Below are 22,457 nucleotides of genomic sequence, written 5' to 3' on the forward strand. Positions count from 1 at the left end.
CAGGTGCTTTCTGGCATCATCTCCCTCCACTTTCTGGCTCCCACTGCCAGGCCAGGAAGAACCTCTTAACTCCTCGCAAGGGCTGGGCTCTTTCTTGCTTTTTGACATTTGAATTTGGCTGGATCCCTTTTCCCCACCCCAGCTCCCTTGGCTGGCTCCCGCCTATCCTTGCACAACATCTGCAAAGAATATCTTGGGAGCACACTGCTTTCTCCCTCCTTCCCTCTCTCCTTCCATCACTGCCCACTCAGTCAGTGCATTTAGTTTCAGCACCTGCTGTTTCAGAGACACTCCATTCCTTTTCCATCCCTGTGCCCCAATCGGTAGATCAGAGATCACCTTGAATTGAGTATATCCACTTGCCTGCCTTCCTAGGATGTTGACTTTTCAGTGACAGAGACTGAAAAATTCCTTTGTGTTTTCAGTGACTGATGTATACATTCTGGTACGGAGAAGGCTGCCGCGTAGTGGCTGGATTGAGGGCTAAGTGGGTCAGGGAATGAGAGGATGGGTGGGTGACTAAGTGGTTGAACAAGTGGGCGGCATCTCCTTCCTGATGGGGTAAGCATCCTACTTGAGGTTGTCAATCACCTTATGTGTTCTTGGTGTCATATTCAAGTTGGTGAGGCCAGGAGCTCATGTTTTTGCTTAGTCATCGTTCTGTTTCTGACTCCCAAGTGTGCTGTGCGCTCTTCTCTGTCCAGGGGTTTGAAGACAAATGAACAAAGCTCTCAAAACACCTACAGTTCACCCTCTGGTTTGGGAGCCCAGATAGCCAGCAAAGTGGCCTGCTTCTCCCCTCCCATCAGTGAGGTCAGCATGGAAGAGCCTGGCATCCATCTCATTTTTCTCCAAAGTGCAGCATAAGGGCCCTGGGAGTCAGAGTTCCCTCCTTGGAGACACAGCCCTGGCCACAGACCTCAGAGCCAGTGGTTTGACCCCTCAGTTCACTTCGTAAAGTCCCTTGGTTCTGTGACAAAGTCAGTGGGTTACTGGCCATCTTTGTAAGTAAGCACCACCTCTGCTGGTGAGCAAGGGGCGTGTGCAACACGTCCTGATGGAAGCGTGCGTCCTCGTGTATGTGTGCGGATAACATCCGTGATGCATCTGAAGCTTGATCTGAGGGAGCCTCAGCTGTTAATGACAGGTTTGCAGGTTGACGGGTGAGCTGTTAGTGGTGGGTTCACAGGTAAGCACGTATACTACCACTTTTCAATAATGTCATATTTCCACAAGTAAAATTAGATGAATTGTGTTGCATTTTTTAGTATGATAATTTAAGACAACTTCAGACATTTCATGGACAATGCATATTATGAGATACTGTGAATTTTTTAAGTAATTTATTTGGAAGGTAGTGTTAGACAACTTCTGTCTATTGGTTCACTCCCTAAGTGATCATGATGACTGGGTCTGGGCCAGGCCAGAGTCAGGAGCCTGCAACTTTAATCGAGTCTCTCACACAGGTGGCAGGGCTGAGTACTGTGACCATCTTCTCAGAGCTTCCAAGGTGCATTGGCAGGGAGCTGGATTTGAAGTGGAGCAACTGGTACTCAAATTGGCCCCTCCCTACCTGGGAAGCTGATGTTGCGGGTGGCAGCTTAATCTGGTGTGTCACTGTGTTGGCCCTGAAAAAAATATATGTTGATGTCACATTTCTTGCATTAAAATAAACTTACAGTTTACTTTTAATTTCCATGAACTTTTTGAAGTACACTTACATTTCTATGCATCAACACCTTCCACATTCCATTCTGAAATCTAGTTTTGTGTACTCTTTTATACATTTTAAGACTGAACAAAGTTCTTGTGTAAAAATAGATCTTGGTATATTTCACGATTCAGTGAACAAGCAGTGAGCTACATCATGCTTTGAAATGATGGTTTTACACAATCAGGTGAAAATAGCCAATTCATTATTTGATCCCAGGTGAAGGCTTGCTGTATTTGCTCTCCACCTGGGAGAGCTCTGAGTCATCACCCAGGTTCCTCCACTTCTGATCCAGCTTTCTCCTGTTCCACATGTCCTGAGAGACAGCAGGGGACCTGGATGGAGCTCCTGGCTTTGGTCCGGTCCAGCCTTGGCTGTTGCAGACATTTGGGAAGTGAACCAGTAAATCGATGTTCTAGCTGCTTTTCAAACAAATAAGTTTTTAAAAGTATATGTATATGTGGGTGGGATTAAAAGTGATACCATAACGAGTGTGTGCCAAGTGGAATGATTAAATTGAATTCATTAACAAACCCTCAGGCTAAGATACTTGCAATTTCTGGCTACCTCTGTTGGCCAATATCTGCCTGTCTCCCTGTTCTACCAGCCTCTGATAAACACTGTGGTGTGCTGATCATGTGCTACTTGTGGTCCTGGGCAGGGGCTTGGCTGCCTCAGGACGCCACGTCCAAGGCCCCCATGTAGGTCTGCCACCCAAGGACAAGGGTGCTTGGCGTCATTGGCCAATTCCCTTTTATGACTTCCTGCCCAGCAATGGATCCACTAAGAACCTGGCTTTTGAGCACTTGGGTAGATAACCAACCAGTGATGAGTGAAGTGGGAAAATCATGAAGACGGAGTCTGACTCATTGCCTTGTGTCTTTCTCCCTCCAGGGTGAAAAAGGCTCTGGAGGCCCCGTGGGACTCCCAGGTCTGAAGGTCAGTGTCCATGACACAGGTGCAGGTCAAGAGCTGAGTGTCCATGTCAGGAAGAGACCGTGTCTGCTAAGTTGCCATCCTGCCAGTCTCACACCCCCATTTCTCAGTGTGTCAGTGTGAGGCAGCCAGGGAGTGCTGCCCAGAGCCAGGCTCAGAGTTCATTGGCTCTCACAGCCCTGATCTCCATGCCTGGCTGGCTCTGCACGTGTCATTGCAGGCATTCTAAATGCACCAAGGGATGTGTTACACACATAAACTGTGAAATTCTTTGCAAGTAAAATCTGCACACTCACTAACTACCCAATCTGGGGCTCCCTGGGGGGACCTCTGTCCTCACCTTTGCACTGCTGGCTTCTCCAGCTTTGCAACATTGTGGAGTTTCAGTGTTTGTCTTCTCTCTGATCTCAGAAAACTGGGAGCTGGAGAGGTGCCAGGTGGCTGGGTTTGACATCAGTGTGGGTGTGGTCTGTGTGGTATTCAGTGTGGTGAGGACACCTGGGGACACCCAAGCCTCTGGTTTGTCCACTCCTTGCCTCCTTTACCTTCTATGCCCCCATAGAGCTCCCTGAGTCTTACTCTCCTCTCCCTAACTCTGCCAGGCCTTTCCCTCCCTGACCTCTCTGTCTCCTTGCCTCTGCCACTGCCCCCCTTGAGGACAGTCTTAGTTTTGTCACCTGTCAACACATCATTTATTAAATACCTGCACAGGGTCAGTCTCCACGGTCATCCCTAGGGCCGAAGGAGGGTTCAGACAGGCCCCATCCTCCAACTCCTGAGTGTGGTGGCTGCAGGCAGATTGGGGAGCAAATAGAATGAATTTTTTTCTGCCTGCTGCTTCCTCCCCTGCCACTGGATTCCAGAGCTAGGGTCTGTGCACCTGTTATGTGCCAGGCTCCAGCAAGCTCTGTGTTTAAAGTCAGCTTGGTTGTGTCCACTGCTTTAGTGCAGAGGGCCAATTCTTGCTGAGTGAATGATACCACATCCTGTGCCAACTCCATAGGAGAGGCAGCGTTTGTAAGCTCGAGAGTGAGGATGACAAAGTGGCCTAGTGACCAATGCCACGTTTGGCTGGACACCCTCCTGCTGGTCTTCTCTCTGCTCTTCTGTCCCTCTTCTTCTCTCTCCCCTTTTCTTTCTTTTCTCTCCATTCTGACCCTGTAGGCAACTCCTTCTCCTTTTTCCCTCTGGACGCGCGTGCACACACACACACACACATACACACACACACTTCACACTTGCATACCCATGTAGTCTGACAAACTCCCAACACCATCCCATTCACATATATGTACACTTGCATTGTTCACAGACGTCTACTCCCATGTCCACTCTCACACATATGCACTCATACATTCAAATATACATGCACTCCCCTAACACTACCTACTTGCCTTCACATTCACATGTATATATACTTACATATCTTACACACATACTCCCATATGTGCATGCACATATGCCGCTTATCACACACAGAGTGCCATATACATATACATCCATACATTCACAACACCCACCCACACACCATCACATTCACACACATGCATTTCATACAAATATTCATATATATATATTCTCCCACATACCGTTACATTCACACATGCTTATGCCTGACAGCTGTATGCTTTCTCATATTCACATGTCTCACTCACACGTGCACCTGCCCATCAGACCCCTCCATAGTGAATATGCTCCTTGTGCTGAGGATGGAGATGGGAGTGGAGAGAAGTGGGATGGATGGAGCCCTGAGGATGAGAACAGAGGTCTCTAGGGGAGAGGCCCTGCCCTGCTAGGTCCAGGATAAAGCTGGGCTGCCTGGGCCAGAGAAGGCAGGGAATGGGAATTCAGGGTCCACGGGAACAGCATGAGCAAAGTATCCATGTGTTCTTGGAGGATGAAGATGGGGAGATGAGACTTGCTTTCCCGAGCTGCCCTCAGTTTCTGGACTCGTGACCTTGGGGAATGACATGGCTGCTTCCTTCCTCCCCACTGCTCTGTGGCAGTCCGAAATCCACTGTCTCTGTGGAAGTGCAGCCGGTCTGGCCATGGTGCCTATGTGCAGGAGGAGCCCTGATGGAGAATCTAATCCTGTGCTTGTCTCTGGTTTCAATCCTCAGGGGGATATGGGAGCCACTGGACTGATGGGTGCTCCAGGGCCCAAGGGAGAGAAAGGAGATTCGGTGAGTAAAGCGCTGCTCTGGCCATGGCTGGACCACATATCTGATGTGGGAGACTCAGGCCTCTGTTGCTTCCCACTCCGATCATGCAAATCAGCAAGGATGGGCTAATGCTGGTGGGTGCTGGCCATTGTGAGGCTCGCCTCTGTGGGTAGGAGGGATCTGCTGGACATGGCCCTGTGGCCTCTCAGCCTGGCCCTCATGCAGCCATGCTTCCCTGTCAGCAGCTGGGATTCCCAGTGCCCAGCCCCCTCACCCATGCACTGGCTGTTTGTGGTGCCTTGCTTACCCGGGCCATTGTGCATGCTCATCCCCCAACTGAAGTTGACATATCCCCTCCCACCATCATTCAGAGTTGACTCGTGTCTAGTTTTCCAGGGTCTCTGACACCCACGTCACCAACACATCTTCCACTCCCACACTGGGGGACACCCTGGCGACATCACAGCATCATGACACTTGACCTAGCATGAATTCTGTTCATGAATCTCTCAATAGAGGAGTGAATGCAGCTGATGTGGGGATCCGGAGAGCATTCCAGACAAGAGCAAGTCACAGGACATGGCCTCAGGGCCAAAAAGTTGGGAACTGAATTCTGGTCTCACCGGCAGACATAACCATCATTGGTTTTCTCATCTTTACAGCAGGGTTGCTAAAAACACCAACACCAACACTGTGCAGTTGCATTTGAAGGTTGTGTGAGTTAATGCAAGCAAACACCATAGTGTTCCCACAGTGTGGGAAGCAGAGTTGCTGTTCTGTTGACCTGGTCCCATGGCAGCACCAGCCCCTGTCCTCCAGCATGGCACTGAGCAGGAAGTAGCGTTCAGGTGGACCTCGATAGCTGTCCTTGACTCCAGCTTTTATTAGTTGTGTGAGAAGAGGCCGTTGAACACTGTCTGAACACTGTCATTCTTCCTCATTGATGGCAGTGCTGGTTTTGTGTGTGATCCTAGTGAGTTCCTTCTGGATTATCAGTGCAGACAAAAAGATACAGGCTCACACACCCCCTGCGAGAGCCCCTTTGTCTGTATCCTTCCTGTTGGAGATGCCCCATCCACCCTTCCAGGCAGACTCTCATCTATTCTGACAATGAACATGATGCAGTGTCGTCCCGTCTCTGATGGGAATGATGCTGGCTTTTCAGACCTGAACAGCTTGTCCTTGAGGGCATAGGATGGAGGGGCTGATGCAGGATCTGAACCTGCTTCCATTTTTCTGAGTCCTGTGCTTCCTGCATTGTACATGCCTACCCTCTGTGCATATGCCAACAGCACCAAGTGACAGGGGAATGTGAACAGCTGGTGACATCGAGCAGTGCTTGCCGCATGCCTCGCTCTGCACGCCATACTCTGCAGGTCGACCGGTTACGAATCCTTTTGTCAGCATGGAGAGCTGAGGCCTAGTGGAATGCTCGTCCTGCACACTACCCAGCTGAAACTCAGAGAAGTGGCTCACAGGCAATCACGTGGGGAGCAGGAAGAACAGGAAATGCCAGGCCTGCTCTCCTCTTCCCTGCATTCCTGGAACGAGACTTGCTTTCTGCTGACTGCTGCCTATAGTAGCTGGGCTCACAAGCAGGGCGACTGGGAGAGCCTGACCTGGGAGTTGGGAAGAGTCCTCCATCCCCAGCCCACCAGCGAGCAGATGAGGATGTGTTCTAGAACCCCAATTCTGGAGGTTACCTGTGGCAGACTTGCCCTCATTGTTGCCTGCCAGGTGCCATGTGGCACTTAACATGATAACAAGTGAAATGAGAGAGAGAGGGAAAGAAATGACCAGCAGGGCTCCCCAATAGTTTTGGATGTACCAGTAAAAGAATCAGCATTTGAGGAAGAACAATGCAGAAGGTGAGCAGACTCTTCGATGTGGAGGACCATAGGTGAGCTCAAGTGTGAAAAAATGGAAATTAAAGACAGGACATGGGGGGGGGGGCAGAACACATCCCCAAGAAATAATGGCTGAGGATTGCTCAAGACTCAATGAAAAGCAGTAGCTGCAGAATCAAGATACTCAGTGAGCTCCAACTGGATAAGCACCAAGAAGCCCACACTTAGAAATGTCACCCTAAATGTGACAGCAAAGAGAAAGCTTTGAAAGCATCAAGGGAGAAAAACGAGCTTTCACATTGAAGAACACCCCCAGTAAGATTAACAGCCAACCAGTTATCTGCCATCTGGCCATCTGTGGAAATGGAGACCAGAGTGCAATAGGAAACTAAATTCTCAGTAGTAATCATGGCAATGTATTGTTGGATAGTTAACAACGCGGCCTGTAATGTTATGAAGTAGTGGCTCAACAAAGGGAGGAGGGGGATACAGCCAAAAAGGAAGTGTGTCTTCATAAGTCTGGAGTAGATCCTGGCGAATTAAAACATGTATGGCAAGCCCTAGAGCAAAAAGCACAGAGAAAGCAACATTAAGGAAATTGTTACATAGAAAATAGTTGAATCACAAGAGAGCAATAAATAGGCCAATAAAAATAATTAAGAGAGATATAGGGGAAAGAGTGAAATCATAGGTAACTTATGTGAATACCAACATTAAAATGTGAATGTATTAAATGAATTAAATGCAGAGACTTTCAGGCAGGGTGCCAGAGCAGGATCTGGTATAGCCTGTCCATAGGAGACACTATTGATTCAAAGACACACAGTGGTCCAAAGTCAAAGGATGGAAAATGTGTGTTCTGAAAAAAGCAAAGAAACCCAGAGTGGCATCCCAGCATCAGACAGAAGATGCTTCTAACCAAAACCTGGGGTGGAGAAAAAGAGACGGATTTGACTGTGATGACTGCTGCATGACTCCATAAAATATGCTAAGATGTACTGAGTTGTTCTTCTAGGTTGGTGATTCTGCACAATGAAAATTATATTACAGTAAGGCTGTTGTGGAAACAATAGCTGGACCTAAGGAAAGAGCCAATGGGAGGATGGTGTGGGAAAGCATCTTCAGTGAGCAGTAGCCACCCCTGGGTTCTTCTGATTCCTGGGAGGAGCTAAGGAGGGGGCACCTGTCCCTACCACAGTCAGGGGAGACCCTGACCAGGAGGGGCTTGGAAGTAACCTCTGCTTTGTTTTCCTTCTTCTAGGGCAGGGGACCTTTTGTCCAAGGAGAAAAGGGAGAAAAGGTAAGCCTCTCCCGTTGGCCAAATCCCCCACCCTCTCAGGGAACAGAACAGGGCCTGAGGTCTGGGGAAGGGGTATGTACTGCTGAGTACAAGTAGTAGACAGGTCTCCTGGACCGAGTGCCCAGTCATGCTGGTACAGACAGGACTGCTGCGAGGGGGTTGCCCTGCATGCTTTGCAAAGGTGAAGGTGATGTGTACGAAGTGGTTGGGAAGCTGTGTCTTGGGCTGTTCCTAAAAGGAGGGGAAGCTGTGGGGTTGACTGAATCGCTGTTCCTCCTGCAGCTGGGGATACTGAGATGTGGAGGAGGTGTACCCATGGCCGCAGGATGGAGGAATTGCTGGGAATGCAGCCTCCCTCCTCGGCATGCCCAGCACGTGCCCCAAGACCTTCTCAACTGTTCCTTGCTTTCATATACACTCATATGAACCCCCTACCACCCTCTGCTCCTTTCCAAGTATTGATATCATGAGGCTAAGAGAAAAGAGGGAGGCAGCCCAAGGGTCACCCACAGTCTAGGTGCTGGAGGTGTGGAGAAAAGGGAGATCACGGATCCTGCATCTCTGATGGTGTCGTCTGGCCTGCTTTGGGGCAGTTTGGAGAGGCGCAGGCAGAGGACCAAGAGGGGATGGCCCTTGGGGCCGTCTCTGGTCACTTGGTTTTTCATCGTAAGCACCCTTTGAGTCGATGGCAGAGTCTACAGGATCAGCTAGACCTGGAGCCCCTGTGGGCTACTAACCAGAAGCCAGACACAGTGGTAGGGTACTGGAGAGAGATAACAAAACGGGGGGCTTGAACTTCACAGCCTGATGAACTTGTAAGGGGGAGGGGGGCTGAAGGTGGAGCTGTTCCCTGTCGAGGCTGCCTCTGGTTGGATGAGGACCTGTAGGAGGCCATTGTGTCTGCACTCACAGTGCTGCTGCTCTGGCCCATCAGGACAAATGCTCCTGAGACCGTCTGCATCTTAGGAGAAGGGCTGCTTACCTGAGCCTGGTTCTTCTCTGCTGCCTTGCCCTGGGAATCTGTATTTGAAATCATGAGATCAAAGGGTTCTTGGAAGTAGAGCTGGGCTGCAGGGGTGAGTGCGGAGTGGAGCGGGTGCTCCTCTGTGTGCACATTCTGCTTGGTGATCCCTTCAAAAAGCAGTAACCCAGAGGGGTCTCCAGAAAGTAGCCATTAGCCCCGTTTGTCAGGGCTGGACCACGTCACAGCCTGGAGCTTCATCTGATTCTCCCACATGGATGCTGGGCCACCGGCCACTGCTTTTGCCAGGCCATTGGCTGGAAGCTGGATCAGAAGCACAGCAGTATGCACATATTGTCTCTGCAGCTGCAGCACTGCAGACAGTGGCTTTACCTGCCCCCATGACTCCGCTTTTGATAATTTCTTTGGCCAGTTCTGTGCTCCTCCCCAAATTTGCTGCTGGTGCCTGGGAAAATTCATGATGCTCAAAACCCATGTTACTCCTAGGAATTAATTTATTTTATAAGAGAACTGTACTGTGGAGCTTCTGAGCCAGAAAATAGACATTATATGTGCTTGTACATATCAAACTTCCAAGATGTATTTATGATATTTGCTTGTAGTTTTGGGTTTCTTTCTCTTGCTTGTGGTTGGTTAATGAGAATCCCTCATCTCCTGTTCTCCGACTGTGTGCTAATGTGCATTATGCATGCTTATCGAGTTGGATAACTGATTGAGTGTCTTCTAATTTTTTTACAATAAGTAATGGGTTTGGGGGGACATTAGTTTAGCTGCTTCTATGCCCCCAAACAACCTTGTAGGCTGAGGGCAAATGCTGAAGGGCCATAGGTAACTTTATGCCCTGTCCATGGTGCTAGAGGACACTGGCCAATGGAGATCAGAGCTCTGTCTGACACTCAGGGGCTCACCAAGTCTCGTGGACCAGTGGTGAGTTAAAGAAGGATTAGATTATGAGAAGTGAGCATGTGTGATGGTTGGCCCGAGAGAGCAGGGGAGGCTGGTGGTCCCTGCAGAGACCATGGGCACAGATTAGCCAGACTTTGGCTCAGCCACTAAGTAGCTACATGAGCTACAGGACCCGTTATTGGAACCCTGCAACCTTTGTTTTTCCTCATCTATAATTCAGCAAATACTCCTCTAATAGTTCTCATCTCAGAGGGTTGCTGCCAGGATTAAGTGAGCTAATGGAACTAGATGACTTATATTTGTAAAAGAAGTGCTCATAAATGTTAAGTGTAATTATGATTATCATTACAGCAGCAGCACACTTCATTACTCTGCATCGAATGATGTCTTTGTGCTCTCAGCCTTAATGAGGTCTCACCCCGAGAGGCAGCCTGCAGCTGTGACATGTCAGAGTTCTCCTGTGGCTTTCCAAGCCCTGGGTAGCCTGCAGAGCGCTGCTCCCACAAGTGATCCAGGTGGACAGGTAGAGAGACCCTTTGCATCTAAGACGATAGTGCCTAACAGTTAAAAGCAGCAGCTTCATGGATTCCTGCTGCTACTGAGGAGTTGAGCTTCTGGGAGAAGACCTGTCCTAGTTCTTCAGGGTGCTAACGGTGGAACCTGGCACAGGTGTTTAGCCACCTAGACACCCAGAACAGGACTAGAGCTCCTGGTTTCTGGGTCTGTAGAATGCTCCTATCTGAACTGAGAAATGTCTCAAACTTGAGCCAACATCCAAATTTGCTGGAGGACTAGTTAAAACAACTCTGGATCCCATTCCCAAAGTTCTGGTCCCATAGCACTTACCTCTCTGACAAGGCCCCACGTGTCTCTGACACTGCTGGCTCAGGAGCTGTACTTGGAGGACCACTGCTGGAGGCCAGCTCCAGCTGAGTTCTGAGCTCGAGAAGGGTGCGTGGAGTTGGTGATAAGAAAAGACAGACACTGTCACTTGGTGCCCTCTTGTAACAGCTCAAGAAGAAGCTGTCCTTTTCATTTACTTCGACACATCACAAACCTCTGTACATTCGTTTGATTGTTCTGTTTTTACTACATGACTGAGTGGGTGTGCACAGATGTTTGATTATTTTATTTTTTATTTCATGGTCAACCAGGTGCTCTTAAAGATAATTCTGTAAGTTACTATAATGAGTTTCTTTAAAGCAAGCCATTATTCATTCTGCAGAAGTAGCCATTAGGTGACAGCCAGAACTCCAAGGCCAAGGCACAGATGGTTGCCTACTAATCAGTAAAACATTCCTACTACATTTTATTTTTACAACTGATCTATCACTTAGTGGGAGAAATACAACAAAAGAGAGAAAAAAATAAAGATCCAAGACAAAAACTTTCAAACATTAAATCCCCCCTACAACCTCATAAACAATCAAGCAATAATCCAAAGTATATCTCTATGATGTTAATAAAATCGCCCTGTATTTCCTCTAGTTAAGAAATTATGAAAGCAGCTAAAACAACTACATTTTCTATGCTCTAAAGAGTTGCAAGGTCAGGCTAACCTTTAAGGTCTCTGTAACTCTATTTTTTGTCATAGCAGTTTCTGTTCATACTCCCATCACTTCCATTAGTTTGTAAAATTCTTATCAAGCCGTTTCCCAGAAGGCATGCTGTATGTCTGGGTCAGATTCCAGGGCAACGGGTAGGCACACAATATGGTATCCAGAAGCAGCATGGCTTAGTTGTACTCCTGTGTGCAGTTAAAGGCCCACTCACCAGAACATTATCAATAACATTAACTCTCAAGCTCACATTGGTTGCAAAAGCCATCTCACAGGGGCAAAAAACAATGTCTGAATAGATTACAGAATTCTTAGCAGGGTGCTTGAGTGTCCATACAAAAAGGGGGGTGAAACTGTGTCAAGGTGGTCAGAGAGATATCCGCCGGGCCCTGCCAAACAGCTGGAAGCTCCCCTGGGCCCTGCCAAACAGCTGGAAGCTCCCCTGGGCCCTGCCAAACAGGGGAGCTGTTCTCTTCACACCTTTGTGTCATCCCCACCCACTGCACGGACCCAGCAGACCACTGTACAGAGAACCCCAAAACTCCCCATAAGGAGATGACGGTGTTTCCTGCCAAGTGAATGACACCAGCGTTGTCCCTCCGCAATGCCGCAGTGAGTCTGCCGACATTTTGAAAGGATCCCTGGTGGTAATGACCCACTCGAGCAAGAGAACCAGCTGTGCTCTCTGCATCCTGCCTGGGCAGGCAACAGCATGGTTAACTCGGGCTCTGGATATGGACCAGTGAGTGTGTGTGTGGCTCATTTCCTCCTGAGTGATGCCCTCCCGTGGGATTCCAGATGGAGGCATGGAGTGTCTGTAGCGGAGAGGGAGAGGAAGGCAGGGAGGGCAGAGAGGCCAGAGTGGGGACATGAAGTGATCTTATATACCGAGTCACAGTTGCCTGCACGTGCTTGGGGCAGGCCGTGCTGCTCTTCCAAGCCCTCTTCTTCACCTTCCGCAGGGAATTCCACATGTGTTATCTGCTGTTGTCCTCTGGGTACCTTGAGTGTGGAGGTTCTGTTTGCAGGTGACATAGAGAAGCTTGAATGGTCTACTTGAAATGACGAGGGTGATGCGTGAATTGGATTTCGCTGACGTGGGTCTCTGGAGCTGCACTCACTGCCTCCTCCCCAGAGGATACCAAGCTGCAGGCATCGCCTGTTGTGCAGCACAGCCTTGGCTACGGCTTCCTGCCCTATATCTCTCCCCTCCTCCACCCTCCAACAGCACCGCCTTATGCGTGACTCAGGCTGGTCCCTTTCTCTTCCTCTAGGGTTCCCTGGGTCTGCCTGGACCCCCCGGGAGAGACGGCAGCAAAGGCATGAAAGTGAGTCCTGTTCCTGGAACTCCAGCACTGGTTGGGGCTTCCTGGTCAGAGCCCCAGACAGCTGATGCCAGGGCCAGGCCTGGGCTGGAGCATCTCCCCTGTCCCAGGATCTTCCCTGGTCCCTGGTGCTCAGCCCAGCTGTTGGTGTGTCTCCTGAGTACAGTGGGAAGCAGATTGACCAGAAATCTTCTTAGCTCCAATGTCTGGATGTGGGACCTACCCTTGAAGGGTGAGGCATCCGCCAAGTTCCTGGCCCTTAGCTACAGGAGTTGGATGAAACCCCAGCAGTATCCTGCTGCGGAATGCCTGGCTAGCCTCATAGCTTGAATTGACACGTGCTTCAGAAACCCAAGTTCAATGGGAGCTCCATCACAGCCATTCCGCCCTAGAGGAAAGGAGCTCTTCTTCTCCACTGAGAACCGAAACAAGTGAGCCAGGCTGCTCCACCTCACTGTCCCCTCCAGTCAGGCACGATCAGGTGCTATTGTAGGAACCTGTCTGGGAGCACCACACATCTGCAGCCCGAAAATCCCCAGGCTCTGGGCTCTCAGTGCCCAGGTGGCCGCTTCCTGGTCAGCATCACCAGGTGCCACTGCTGGGCCTCTCCCATGCTCTGGGCAGGTTCAGTTATGTCTGTCCCCAGCAGCAGGTAGCAGGAGCTAGAGTTAACACAGGGTGCTGTGTTGGCATGGAGAATAGCTAAGGGGAACCAGGGAGCCTTCACCTCAGCTGAGTGTTGAGCTGCAGGGGCCTGGTGCCTGGTGCGGCCTAGGCCTGTCTCTGCCAGCTCTGACCTGGTGCTGTTTTGTGTGTGCAGGGCGAGCCAGGACAACTCGGGGAGCCGGGCCTGCCTGGAGAGGTGGGCATGCGGGTGAGTGCTGCTTGACCCTGCTCGGTGTCTCCAAGTTCCAGTGTGCACATCTGGACATCTCTGTGCAATTCTTCCTAAATCATGGAAAGTGTATTATGTCATACTTGGTCACTTAGCCTTTGCACATAAAGAGAAATTGAAGACATTATTGCTCATCAGTACAGGAATACACCACCTATTCTCTTAAACCATGCTTGATGTTCTGTGAGGGGGATGCGTTGTAATTTATACAGCCTCCCTCTGATGGATGCACCTGGAAACGGTTTCTAATCTCAGTCTGTTAAAATCAGCAAGGTGATAAATACATGCACATGGGTATGTACTGTGTTTTGGTTATGGCAACAGGATGGACGTGAAAGTCGTGATAGTTTTGGCTGAAAAAAATGTTTGCTTCTGTTTAGGTAGAACGTGCTGGCTGCTCCCATGGTAGGATTCATGCTGTGGGGAGCAGAGGACCCCGGGCTCTCGAACTCTCAGTTTTCACCAGGGCTGAACCAGCCCCATGGCAAAGTGTGGGTGACAGGCCCCAGGAGTGTCCTCCTGTTATGGAGGCTATGAGCGTGTCCAGGCCCGGTCACGTGGAGGCTGAGGGGCAGGGACCACGAGCAGGAGGACTTGTTACTGCTGCTCTGGTGGTGGCCCAGGGCACATACTCTTGAATCTCAGTGATCTGGCTGTGGCCAGGGCTCCATAGGTGCTCTCCAGAGAGGAGAGCCGCAGAGGCCAAAGGGTGGCCCAGGAGATGTGGGCTGGGAGCCACAGAGGTGCCTTGCCTTTTTCCCGCATCCTCATCCTTCTGCCTGTGTCACTCTGCAGGGACCCCAAGGACTGCCTGGAGTCCCTGGACCTCCGGGACATGTTGGAGCGCCTGTAAGTGGAAGCACTGGTGTGAGAAGGGCTCTGACCGCCTGCCCCAAGGTCAGGGCGGCTCCCTGCTCTCTGACCGCACCTCTGCAATGAGTCCCCGTTGGGCAATTCCCCGATGCGGAGGAAGTGTTGGTCTCTGCTTTGTTAGACTGGAAATTCTCAAGTGCTGTAGTGTGTGAGAGTGGCCTGGAGAATGAATCTAAACATGAATCCCTGGGACCACACTCCCAGATGCTGCAGCAGAGGAGAGCACAGGGATGTGCACTTGCAGCAGGCCCCTGAGAGTGGCTGACACTTGCCCACTGCCTGTCCAACCCTTTTCTCCTGGAGTCTGTTGTGGCCCCAGCCCTTGGGGCAGGGCTGGACGCATGGCAAGCATTGAATGAAGCTGCACACAAGACAAGGATGTGGTGTGTAAGAGTAGGCTGGCTCCTAGAACATCTTCTCTGCTCTTGATTCTCTTTGAGAAAGACTTGAGGCTGTTTCCCAGGAAAGATATGAGCACACAGACAAACAGTCTGAGAGAGGGTGTGAAGCCTCTGATCTCATTGCAGGAGGTCAGATGTCGGGCCTGTGAGTGTCCACTCACCTGCTGACCCTCTGCTGTTGAGGACAGCACCTGCAGCTTCAACCCTGTTCTCTCTTCGGGTTGTTATTGCGAGGTGCAGGCAGTGCCTGTCATATCCAGAAACAAGAGGGGAGTACACAGTGATGACACACAGTAACCTGGACACGCCCAGCGTCTCCTGCAGGGCTCTCCCAGAGCAGTTGTGCTTCCTTTAGTGAGTTCTGGTGTGGTCTGCCTGGGCAGCACTGTGCCCAGAGAGTACTGGCAGCAGCCAGGCCATGTACTCATTCCATCCTTCCCAGCAAAATGTGGTGCATTAAGGTTGGGCAAAACTGCTGGATACCAGTGCCAGCCATGTGATGGGCACAGTTGCTTATCATCATCAATTCATTTAACAAACGTGTGTTATATTTTGTTCAAGGTGGCAAGTTCTGGTCTAGACTCTGGGTCCCCTTTCACTCTCCTGAGGGGAGGCAGAAAACATGTCATAGAAGGCTGCACAGTGTCTGGAGAGGGGAGGGTGGGAGGGATGGTATCTAGATGAGGGACTCAGAGGCGACCCCACGCCTTCTTGGGTGGTGTTCACTCCTAAGTCACGCACGCAGGGGCAGGAGCTCCCAGCCTGGGATTTGGAAGCTGACCTGGAGGAGAGGGGGAAGGATACAGGATGGACAGTCGCCCTCCCTCACCTGTAGGAGGTGGGAGATGTGGCTCACAAGGGTTGGAGTTTGGGGGGGGACCCTTTCTATAGTCCACAATCATGATGGCCCCGGACACCCCAGTCCTTGTCCTGGAGGATGCCTGGTTCAGCCCCTCAGGCCGAGGTGAGGAATACAGGTTACGTCATGGAGGGGGGTGGTGTTTACGACCACCACCTCTGCAGGCCGGGCCTCTGACTGGGTCCTGTATCACGGCTCTCTGTCTTCCACCAGGGTCTGCAAGGAGAACGAGGGGAAAAGGGAAAGCCAGGACAAAAGGTAGGTACCGTCTACGCCTGGTCTCACAAGAGAAGGGGGTAGCTGGGGCCCCGACCCCTGCGTGCTGCTGCGTGTACACATGTGTACCGGTGCACACCTGCATGAGTGTCGGTGTGTCTTGGATGAAGGCAGGTGCAGAAAGTGTGTCCACTCCCTCTCTATATGTCAGCCGTGTGAGGGAGGCCCTGGTCCCTGCGCCTGCAGGGCCACAGTCCTCCCTGCCAGGGCGAGGGCAGAGAGATGTCCAGCCCAGAGAAGTTTGAGGTGAGCCCTGGATGGAAACGAATGGCAGCAAATTCGCGCCTCGCTTCCGGTTCTGTGACTTCTCTTACTTGCAGGCAGAAGTGGGGTGCTGGTGGTGACAGCAGCGGCATGGGTGGCCCGCATTTGGGTGTCAGCTCAGGTTCTCAGGGCTGATTCGCACAGAAGCCGACACCTCTGCGTATCAGGGTGTAACAGGAACTTTACAGTCACGTTCGTGCATGTGTGTTGATGCCAGAAGCTACTCAGGGTTCAGATGGGTAGCACCCTTCCCAGCAATGGCGGGGACCATTGTTTGTGTTCTGAAGGACTGGGGCCAGGTGTCCCATGGCCTCCTACCCTGAGCCCTGTCACACCTGTCAGAGGTGGCTCTGTCCTGTCTTCTCACCCTAGTTTGTTTTTAAAGATTTGAGTTATAGAGACACGCAGAAAGCGAGGTCTTCCTTGTGCTGATTCACTCCCTAGATAGCCACACTGGCCTGGGCTGAACAGGTGGACGCCAACAGCTTCAGCATGGGTCTCCTGCGTGGAAGGCAGGGGCCCACGCCCCTGGGCCATCCTCCGCTATTTTCCGTAAGCCATTGCAGTAGCAGAGGACTCGATCAGAGGTGGAGTGGGGCCTGACATGGTGATGCAGCCAACCAGTCCTCTGCCGTAACACTGGTGTCCATATGGGCATCGAGCCAACCCAACTGCTCCGCTCCTGATCCTGCTCCCTGCGAGTAGCCCAAAAAGGCAGCAAAGAATGGACCAAGGCTTTTGGTCCCTGAGCCCGTGTGTGGGACGTGAAAGAATCTCCTGGCTTCCAGCTTTGGATCAACCCAGCTCTCGCAGTCTCAACCATTTGGATGTACGTTCTCTGTCTTTCTATCTCTCTGTGTAACACTGACTTTCAAGTAAAACAAATAAATTTTAACAAAAGCAGTAGTAGTGGTAGAGCAGCCAGGTCATGAACTGTGCCCCTAGGGATACTAACATTGCAGGCGATAGCTTCACCCACGACGCCTTCGTGGTGCTCCTTCTTCTAGAACTGTAGAGATGTTTCGTTTTGAAGCCATTTTCTTTTATTTCAGTGTATTGAGAAGTCTGCATCCTGATGTCGACTGCCAGCCCGGGGCAGGTTTTCTGTAGGATTCACCCTGGCAGGCCTGATGCCTTTCATCCAGTGCCACGGGCTCTGGGCGGTGTGTCTTCTGGTCTGCTCTGTGCTGCTACTGCAGAATGGCAGGACTGAGTGAATGAATGCCCTGCTTCCCCTCACCTCTGTAAACAACTTGTAACCCATGTGCCCATCCCCTGGTTGCTGCTCCGGGGGACTTTCGCATAGCTGTAGCCTTGTGAAATCCCCTCAGGGTTCTTTGTCTTAGCACAGGTCAGATCACTGGTCCAGCAAACGGAGCTTGTCTGTGACTCTGAAGCTGTCATTGGTCGCTCATATGACTAAGAGAGGCAGGGGCTGGTGTTAGGTGTGTTTGCTTAATCTCCACTGTTTGAACTTTAATAGGTATAGCTTTCACACAATGCCTTCCTCTGCCCTCAATGTCCATCATTAGGACTGGCAGCTCTCTAGGCCTTGGAGGGTTTTGAGGGGTAGGCAGCTATCTTCTCACTTGTATCTCCTGTCCGTGGCTGCTTCCCTGCCCACTGTGGGAATGTGAGGGCCGTACCTGGAGTCGGGGTGGTCCCCGGAAAGCTGGCTGTCTTGCCTCAAGCTCACTGGGAGGCAAGTGAGACGAGGAAGCAGAAGTGGAGTGTGCAATGCATCCCTGGCACGGACACCCGATGCTGGTTCCTCTTGTGTTCTAGGAGACCTTCTGTGTGCATGTGCAATGCCCTGGCTCGGCTGTTTGCCCCCCAAGTGATGCTGGCAGCTTGGTAGAACCCTTCAGTAGGACTCAAGTCCTGTCCAGAAATGCTGCATTCCTGCCCGGAGTCTGTGTGATCACATCTGGTCCGGACTCAGGACCAACAGGGAACACTCTTGCTTGCACAGCCAGGGAGTCTGAGATGAGAGCTCACCAGCTTCCTGTGGTAGAGCAAGGGCCCCAAGCTGCTCCTTGTGGGCTGGCTTTCCCTGCCATGAGGGGTCACAGGAAATGCGTGCTGATTCACTCTTCCTGGAGTCCCTGGGAGTAGGCGCCATTGGGTCGTGTGCCCAGCATGGGCTTGGTGGCCAGGGTGATGCCCAGCTCACAAGACTGCCACCTCTCCCCTCTTGATGGGCCTGGGCTCATCTTTCTTGGAGTGATTCTCATGCTGACAGAGAGCATGTTGTCCTTGCAGAGTGGCAGTAAACTTGTTCATCTGCTTGTGCTGAGGCCACACCATGTGCTTGGAATACAACAAGGGCTCACTCACGTGTGTTCCGGTGGGAACCATCGCATTGCTGATTGGGGACACGCGCTGGTTCATTTCCGAGTATCATGGTACTCCAGGTCCACAGGGACTGTGAAACACCTGATGCAGGTGCTTTCCTTGAAAGCTTACCGTACCTGTACACCCTTGCTCAACCCACAAGTTCATAGTTGCTATGTCCATGTCAGAGGTCATGGAATTAGTGAGGAAGGAGGAGGACTTCCCTGAATCTCCCCCCACACACCCTCCCTGCCACCTGTGCCGCCTTCTAATGCTCGGCGGCAGCAAAGAGGCTCTCAGGGCAGCTTCTGGCTGAGCAGGACAGCCGGTGCCAATGACCCTGGATGGCCGTGTCTGATCCCGCAGGAGCAGAGCCCTCAGGGTCTGGGGGCCAGACGGTGGCAAGACTTGTTATGGGAAGACCATGTAGGGAACAGGGTGGGCAGCGGAGCGATGCCTATGAAGAGGGTGCCAGGAGACTGTGTGGTGAAGGGTGCATGTAGGAGGAGGCTGGACGAGGGTCAGGAGGCTGTTACTGGAGGGACCCCAGCCTGCCCTGCTTCCTGGGGCTACAAGGTGGGACTACAGCCGACTTCTTGGTTTCTAATGTCATAGTGATGGTAGATGAGGTCTGTCCTGTGCATATGGAAGAAGAGGGAGAGACACCTCCACAGCCCCTTCCCACAATAAATGTCAGACCAGCAGCAACTGTATCAGAAATGAATGTCAAGGGCAGGCAGGAAAAAAAAAGTTTAAGCTTTAAGTGGAGCACAGGCTCCCCCTGCTGTCAGAGATTGATAACTGCAGCAAGTGGGCCTGCATGGGGACCCCTGGGCCTGATTTAGCACTAAGCACCAGGGGAGCAAGGCCAACTGCACTGTGGTTTTGTGCAGACCCACCCCCTGTTCAATCAGGACACAATAACCAGGGGAGCCCCTGGAGCCTGCAGTCCATCCCATTCTCCAGCCCAGAGAGGCAGCTGAGCCCAGAGTGGGCGGCCTCTGAGCGGTGGCAGCTCACGCAGGTGTGGATGGATTAGAGCATGGGTGAGGGGCTCTTGTTTCAGCTCGGATCCTTCTCCCCACTTCTGTCCTTCCCGCCCCTCTTGCTGGTCCCAGTTTGTCTTCACTTCTCCTGCTCTGTGCCCTTGGTTCTGGTTCTGCTTAACCAAGGTGGACTGTACGAACCATCCCCCTGCAGTGGTACCTACCCTGCTGCTGCCGGTTCCCTACCCTGCTCCTCACAGCAGCTTGTTTGGATACATACAAGATGTATGGATTTCAATCTGGTTTGCTCCCAAAATGAACTTGATTTTTAAAAATGTTTGGTTTCCACTGATTTTTTTTCTTGAAACCTTCTTATGATGGCCACCTAGGTGGGAAAACCGAGGCACGAGCGCTTCCTGTCCTGAGGTAGTCCAACATGCAGGGATGGGATTGAGCTGAATCCCAAGGCTCAGCCCCACTTCATGGCCCTGACCACCCTCACGGTGCTGCCCGTCACCATCCAGACCAGGGCAGGTGTCACAGAGCAGCCCAGTGCCAGGCAGTGCGGTGACTCAGCTCTGAATCTGCCCTGTTGCTGCCACCCTGGCTGAGCTGGCATGCTGCTGCCTGCACTTCCCCTCTGCCCCTCATCTCTGGATCTGTTCAGCAATCTCTCTCTCATTCTCCTGGGTCTTGGTCACTCACTGCCTCTCTCCCTTTCTGTCTCTGGCTCTGTCCTCCCCCACTCCTCCCCCTCTCCCAGCTTGCTTCCTTCCCTCTCCTGGCCTCTCATTCCCTTTTCTCTCTCAGCTCCTGCACTGGCTCAATGTTTTGCTACCCCAGTATGTCTGCATGGTGCCCCTCCATGTGCTGGCTGCTGAGCTGCAGGTTGGAGAAATCTTGGCTGTTGTGCCCACCCCCAAGTCTCGTCTTGTCGTGCCGGTGCAAAGAAATGAGATACAGAAATCTGGGCACTGGGCAGAGCCCCGTGTTTCAGGCAGAATATGTAAGTTGGGCCAGCCAGCATGCCCCTTGCTGTGAGCACTGTGGGAGTGACAGGGTTCAGCAGGTGGGGAGCTGCTGCAGGAAGGAGCTCAAGAGCCAACATGGCGCACCGTGGTGGGTAAGGTCAGCACCTGTCACACTGGATTCCCACGTAGCGCCAGTCACAGTCCCAGCTGCTCCGCTTGCAATCCAGCTTGCTGCTATGTGCCTGGGAAAGCAGCACACATTGCCCAAGTATTTGGGCCCCTGTAACCACCAGGGAGGAGAGAATTTCCAGGCTCCTGACTTGGGCCTGTTTGAGCTACAGCCATTGTGGTCGCTTGGGCAGTGAACCAGTGGATGAAAGATCACCAGCTCTGTCGTCTGTCTGTCTTGCTGTCTGTAACACACTGTTTCAAATAAATGGAGAGACCTTAACAAAACAGAGAACACTAGACCAGAAGTTAGTGGTGACCTCATCATGTGACGCTGCCCCGGGCATGCCCTCAGGCTATGGGGGTTTCTGATCTATGTATGTGGGTGCTGGGAGTCCCCGGCTCTGCATCCTTCAGCCACCACAGGGAGCAAAGTAAGGGTCCAATGGGCCGCCCAGGGGTCCTTGTTTAGACTTGTGGGGTCAGAGAAGCAGATGGCAACTGGGGGTCAGGACTATTGGTGCTGGTGCCCAGCTGGGGCATGTGGCTTTGCATTCCAGACCTCAGCTTGTTTACTTGCTTTGAGCCCTCAAACTGGTCATGCCTGCAGGGTTTGGAAAAGAGGAAGTGACAGGCTAGGGTGACTGTCTCCAAGCCCCTGAATGTATGGAAGAGTTCTTTTTGAAAGGCAAAGTTAACAGAGGGGTGGGTTGCGGGAGTGAATTTTTCATCTACTGGTTTACTCCCCAATGGCCACAGGCTGAAGCTAGGAACCAGAAGCTTCTTCCAGGTCTCCTACTTGGCTGCAGGAGCCCAAGGACTTGGGCCATTTTCCACTGTTTTCCCAGGTCCGTTAGCATGGAGGTGGTTTGGGAGTAGAGTAGTCAGGGCTTGAACTGGTGCCCATGGAGAAGGCAGTGTTACAGGTGGCAGCTTTACCTACTATGCCCAAGTGATACCCCCAGTAATTACACTTTCTAATAGTCACAGGTCACTGATATTACATTAGCATGCAATTCTGGACAATTGCTGAAAGAGAGTTGTATGTGGTGAAGGTCACAGATGCCACGTGTAGCAGCCCAGAGGCAGTGGTGATGCTGAGGCAGTTGTGGGGCGGCCCTGGTGCCAACCATCCTGTGGCATGAGGTCACCAGCAATACCTGGGTACTGCTCTGCACTGGGGCTGTCTGAGTCGATTGGTCCTCCCTAGGGAACTGCCTGACCTGGGCAGCATCCTTCGCTGCCTTAGGCTAAGGGAGAGACCCAGTCCCCAGGGAGCTGGCAGTTTCTGGGAGTAGAGGAGGGTCACATCTAACCCTGGGATGGGGAGGGCTGGGGCACACAGAGGCAGCATCCAGGGGACCCTGCCCAAGACCAGAACAAAGCAACAACCACAGGCAGAGAACCCAGATGTTGTAGGCACTGGGAGAGAAATGCCTTCCTTGAGCCACACCCTCCAGAGGGAGGAAGGAGGAGAAGAACGAGGGGGAGGGGGAACCTTTGAGGATTAGGAGCTGAAGTGTTTGTCACACAGCAGCTTTCCGGCATTCAGAGGAGGCTGTGTGGGGCTGCCTGGAGAGCCTCGACTGAGCACAGGACTGAGAAGATCAGACAAAGCTAGGGACCTCCTGAGAAATGCAGACTGAACCCAGGGCTGGCAGGGAGATGGCACAGAGATGGCGCTGGAGCAGGATGGAGTGCC

General features: G+C 51.8%; 1 protein-coding gene across 1 annotated transcript in view; it reads left to right on the plus strand.

Annotated features, from left to right (window-relative positions):
* Window positions 1-22,457, plus strand: part of COL22A1 (collagen type XXII alpha 1 chain) — a 200,587-nt gene that overhangs the window by 50,688 nt on the left and 127,442 nt on the right. Inside the window, exons 10-16 of the mRNA XM_058668448.1 lie at window positions 2,606-2,650; window positions 4,768-4,830; window positions 7,918-7,956; window positions 12,678-12,731; window positions 13,549-13,602; window positions 14,419-14,472; window positions 15,970-16,014. Of these exons, the coding sequence (XP_058524431.1) occupies window positions 2,606-2,650; window positions 4,768-4,830; window positions 7,918-7,956; window positions 12,678-12,731; window positions 13,549-13,602; window positions 14,419-14,472; window positions 15,970-16,014 (354 nt within the window). The remainder of the gene's footprint in view (window positions 1-2,605; window positions 2,651-4,767; window positions 4,831-7,917; window positions 7,957-12,677; window positions 12,732-13,548; window positions 13,603-14,418; window positions 14,473-15,969; window positions 16,015-22,457) is intronic.

Source organism: Ochotona princeps, chromosome 9 (assembly GCF_030435755.1).
Source record: "Ochotona princeps isolate mOchPri1 chromosome 9, mOchPri1.hap1, whole genome shotgun sequence".
Lineage (NCBI taxonomy): Eukaryota > Metazoa > Chordata > Mammalia > Lagomorpha > Ochotonidae > Ochotona > Ochotona princeps.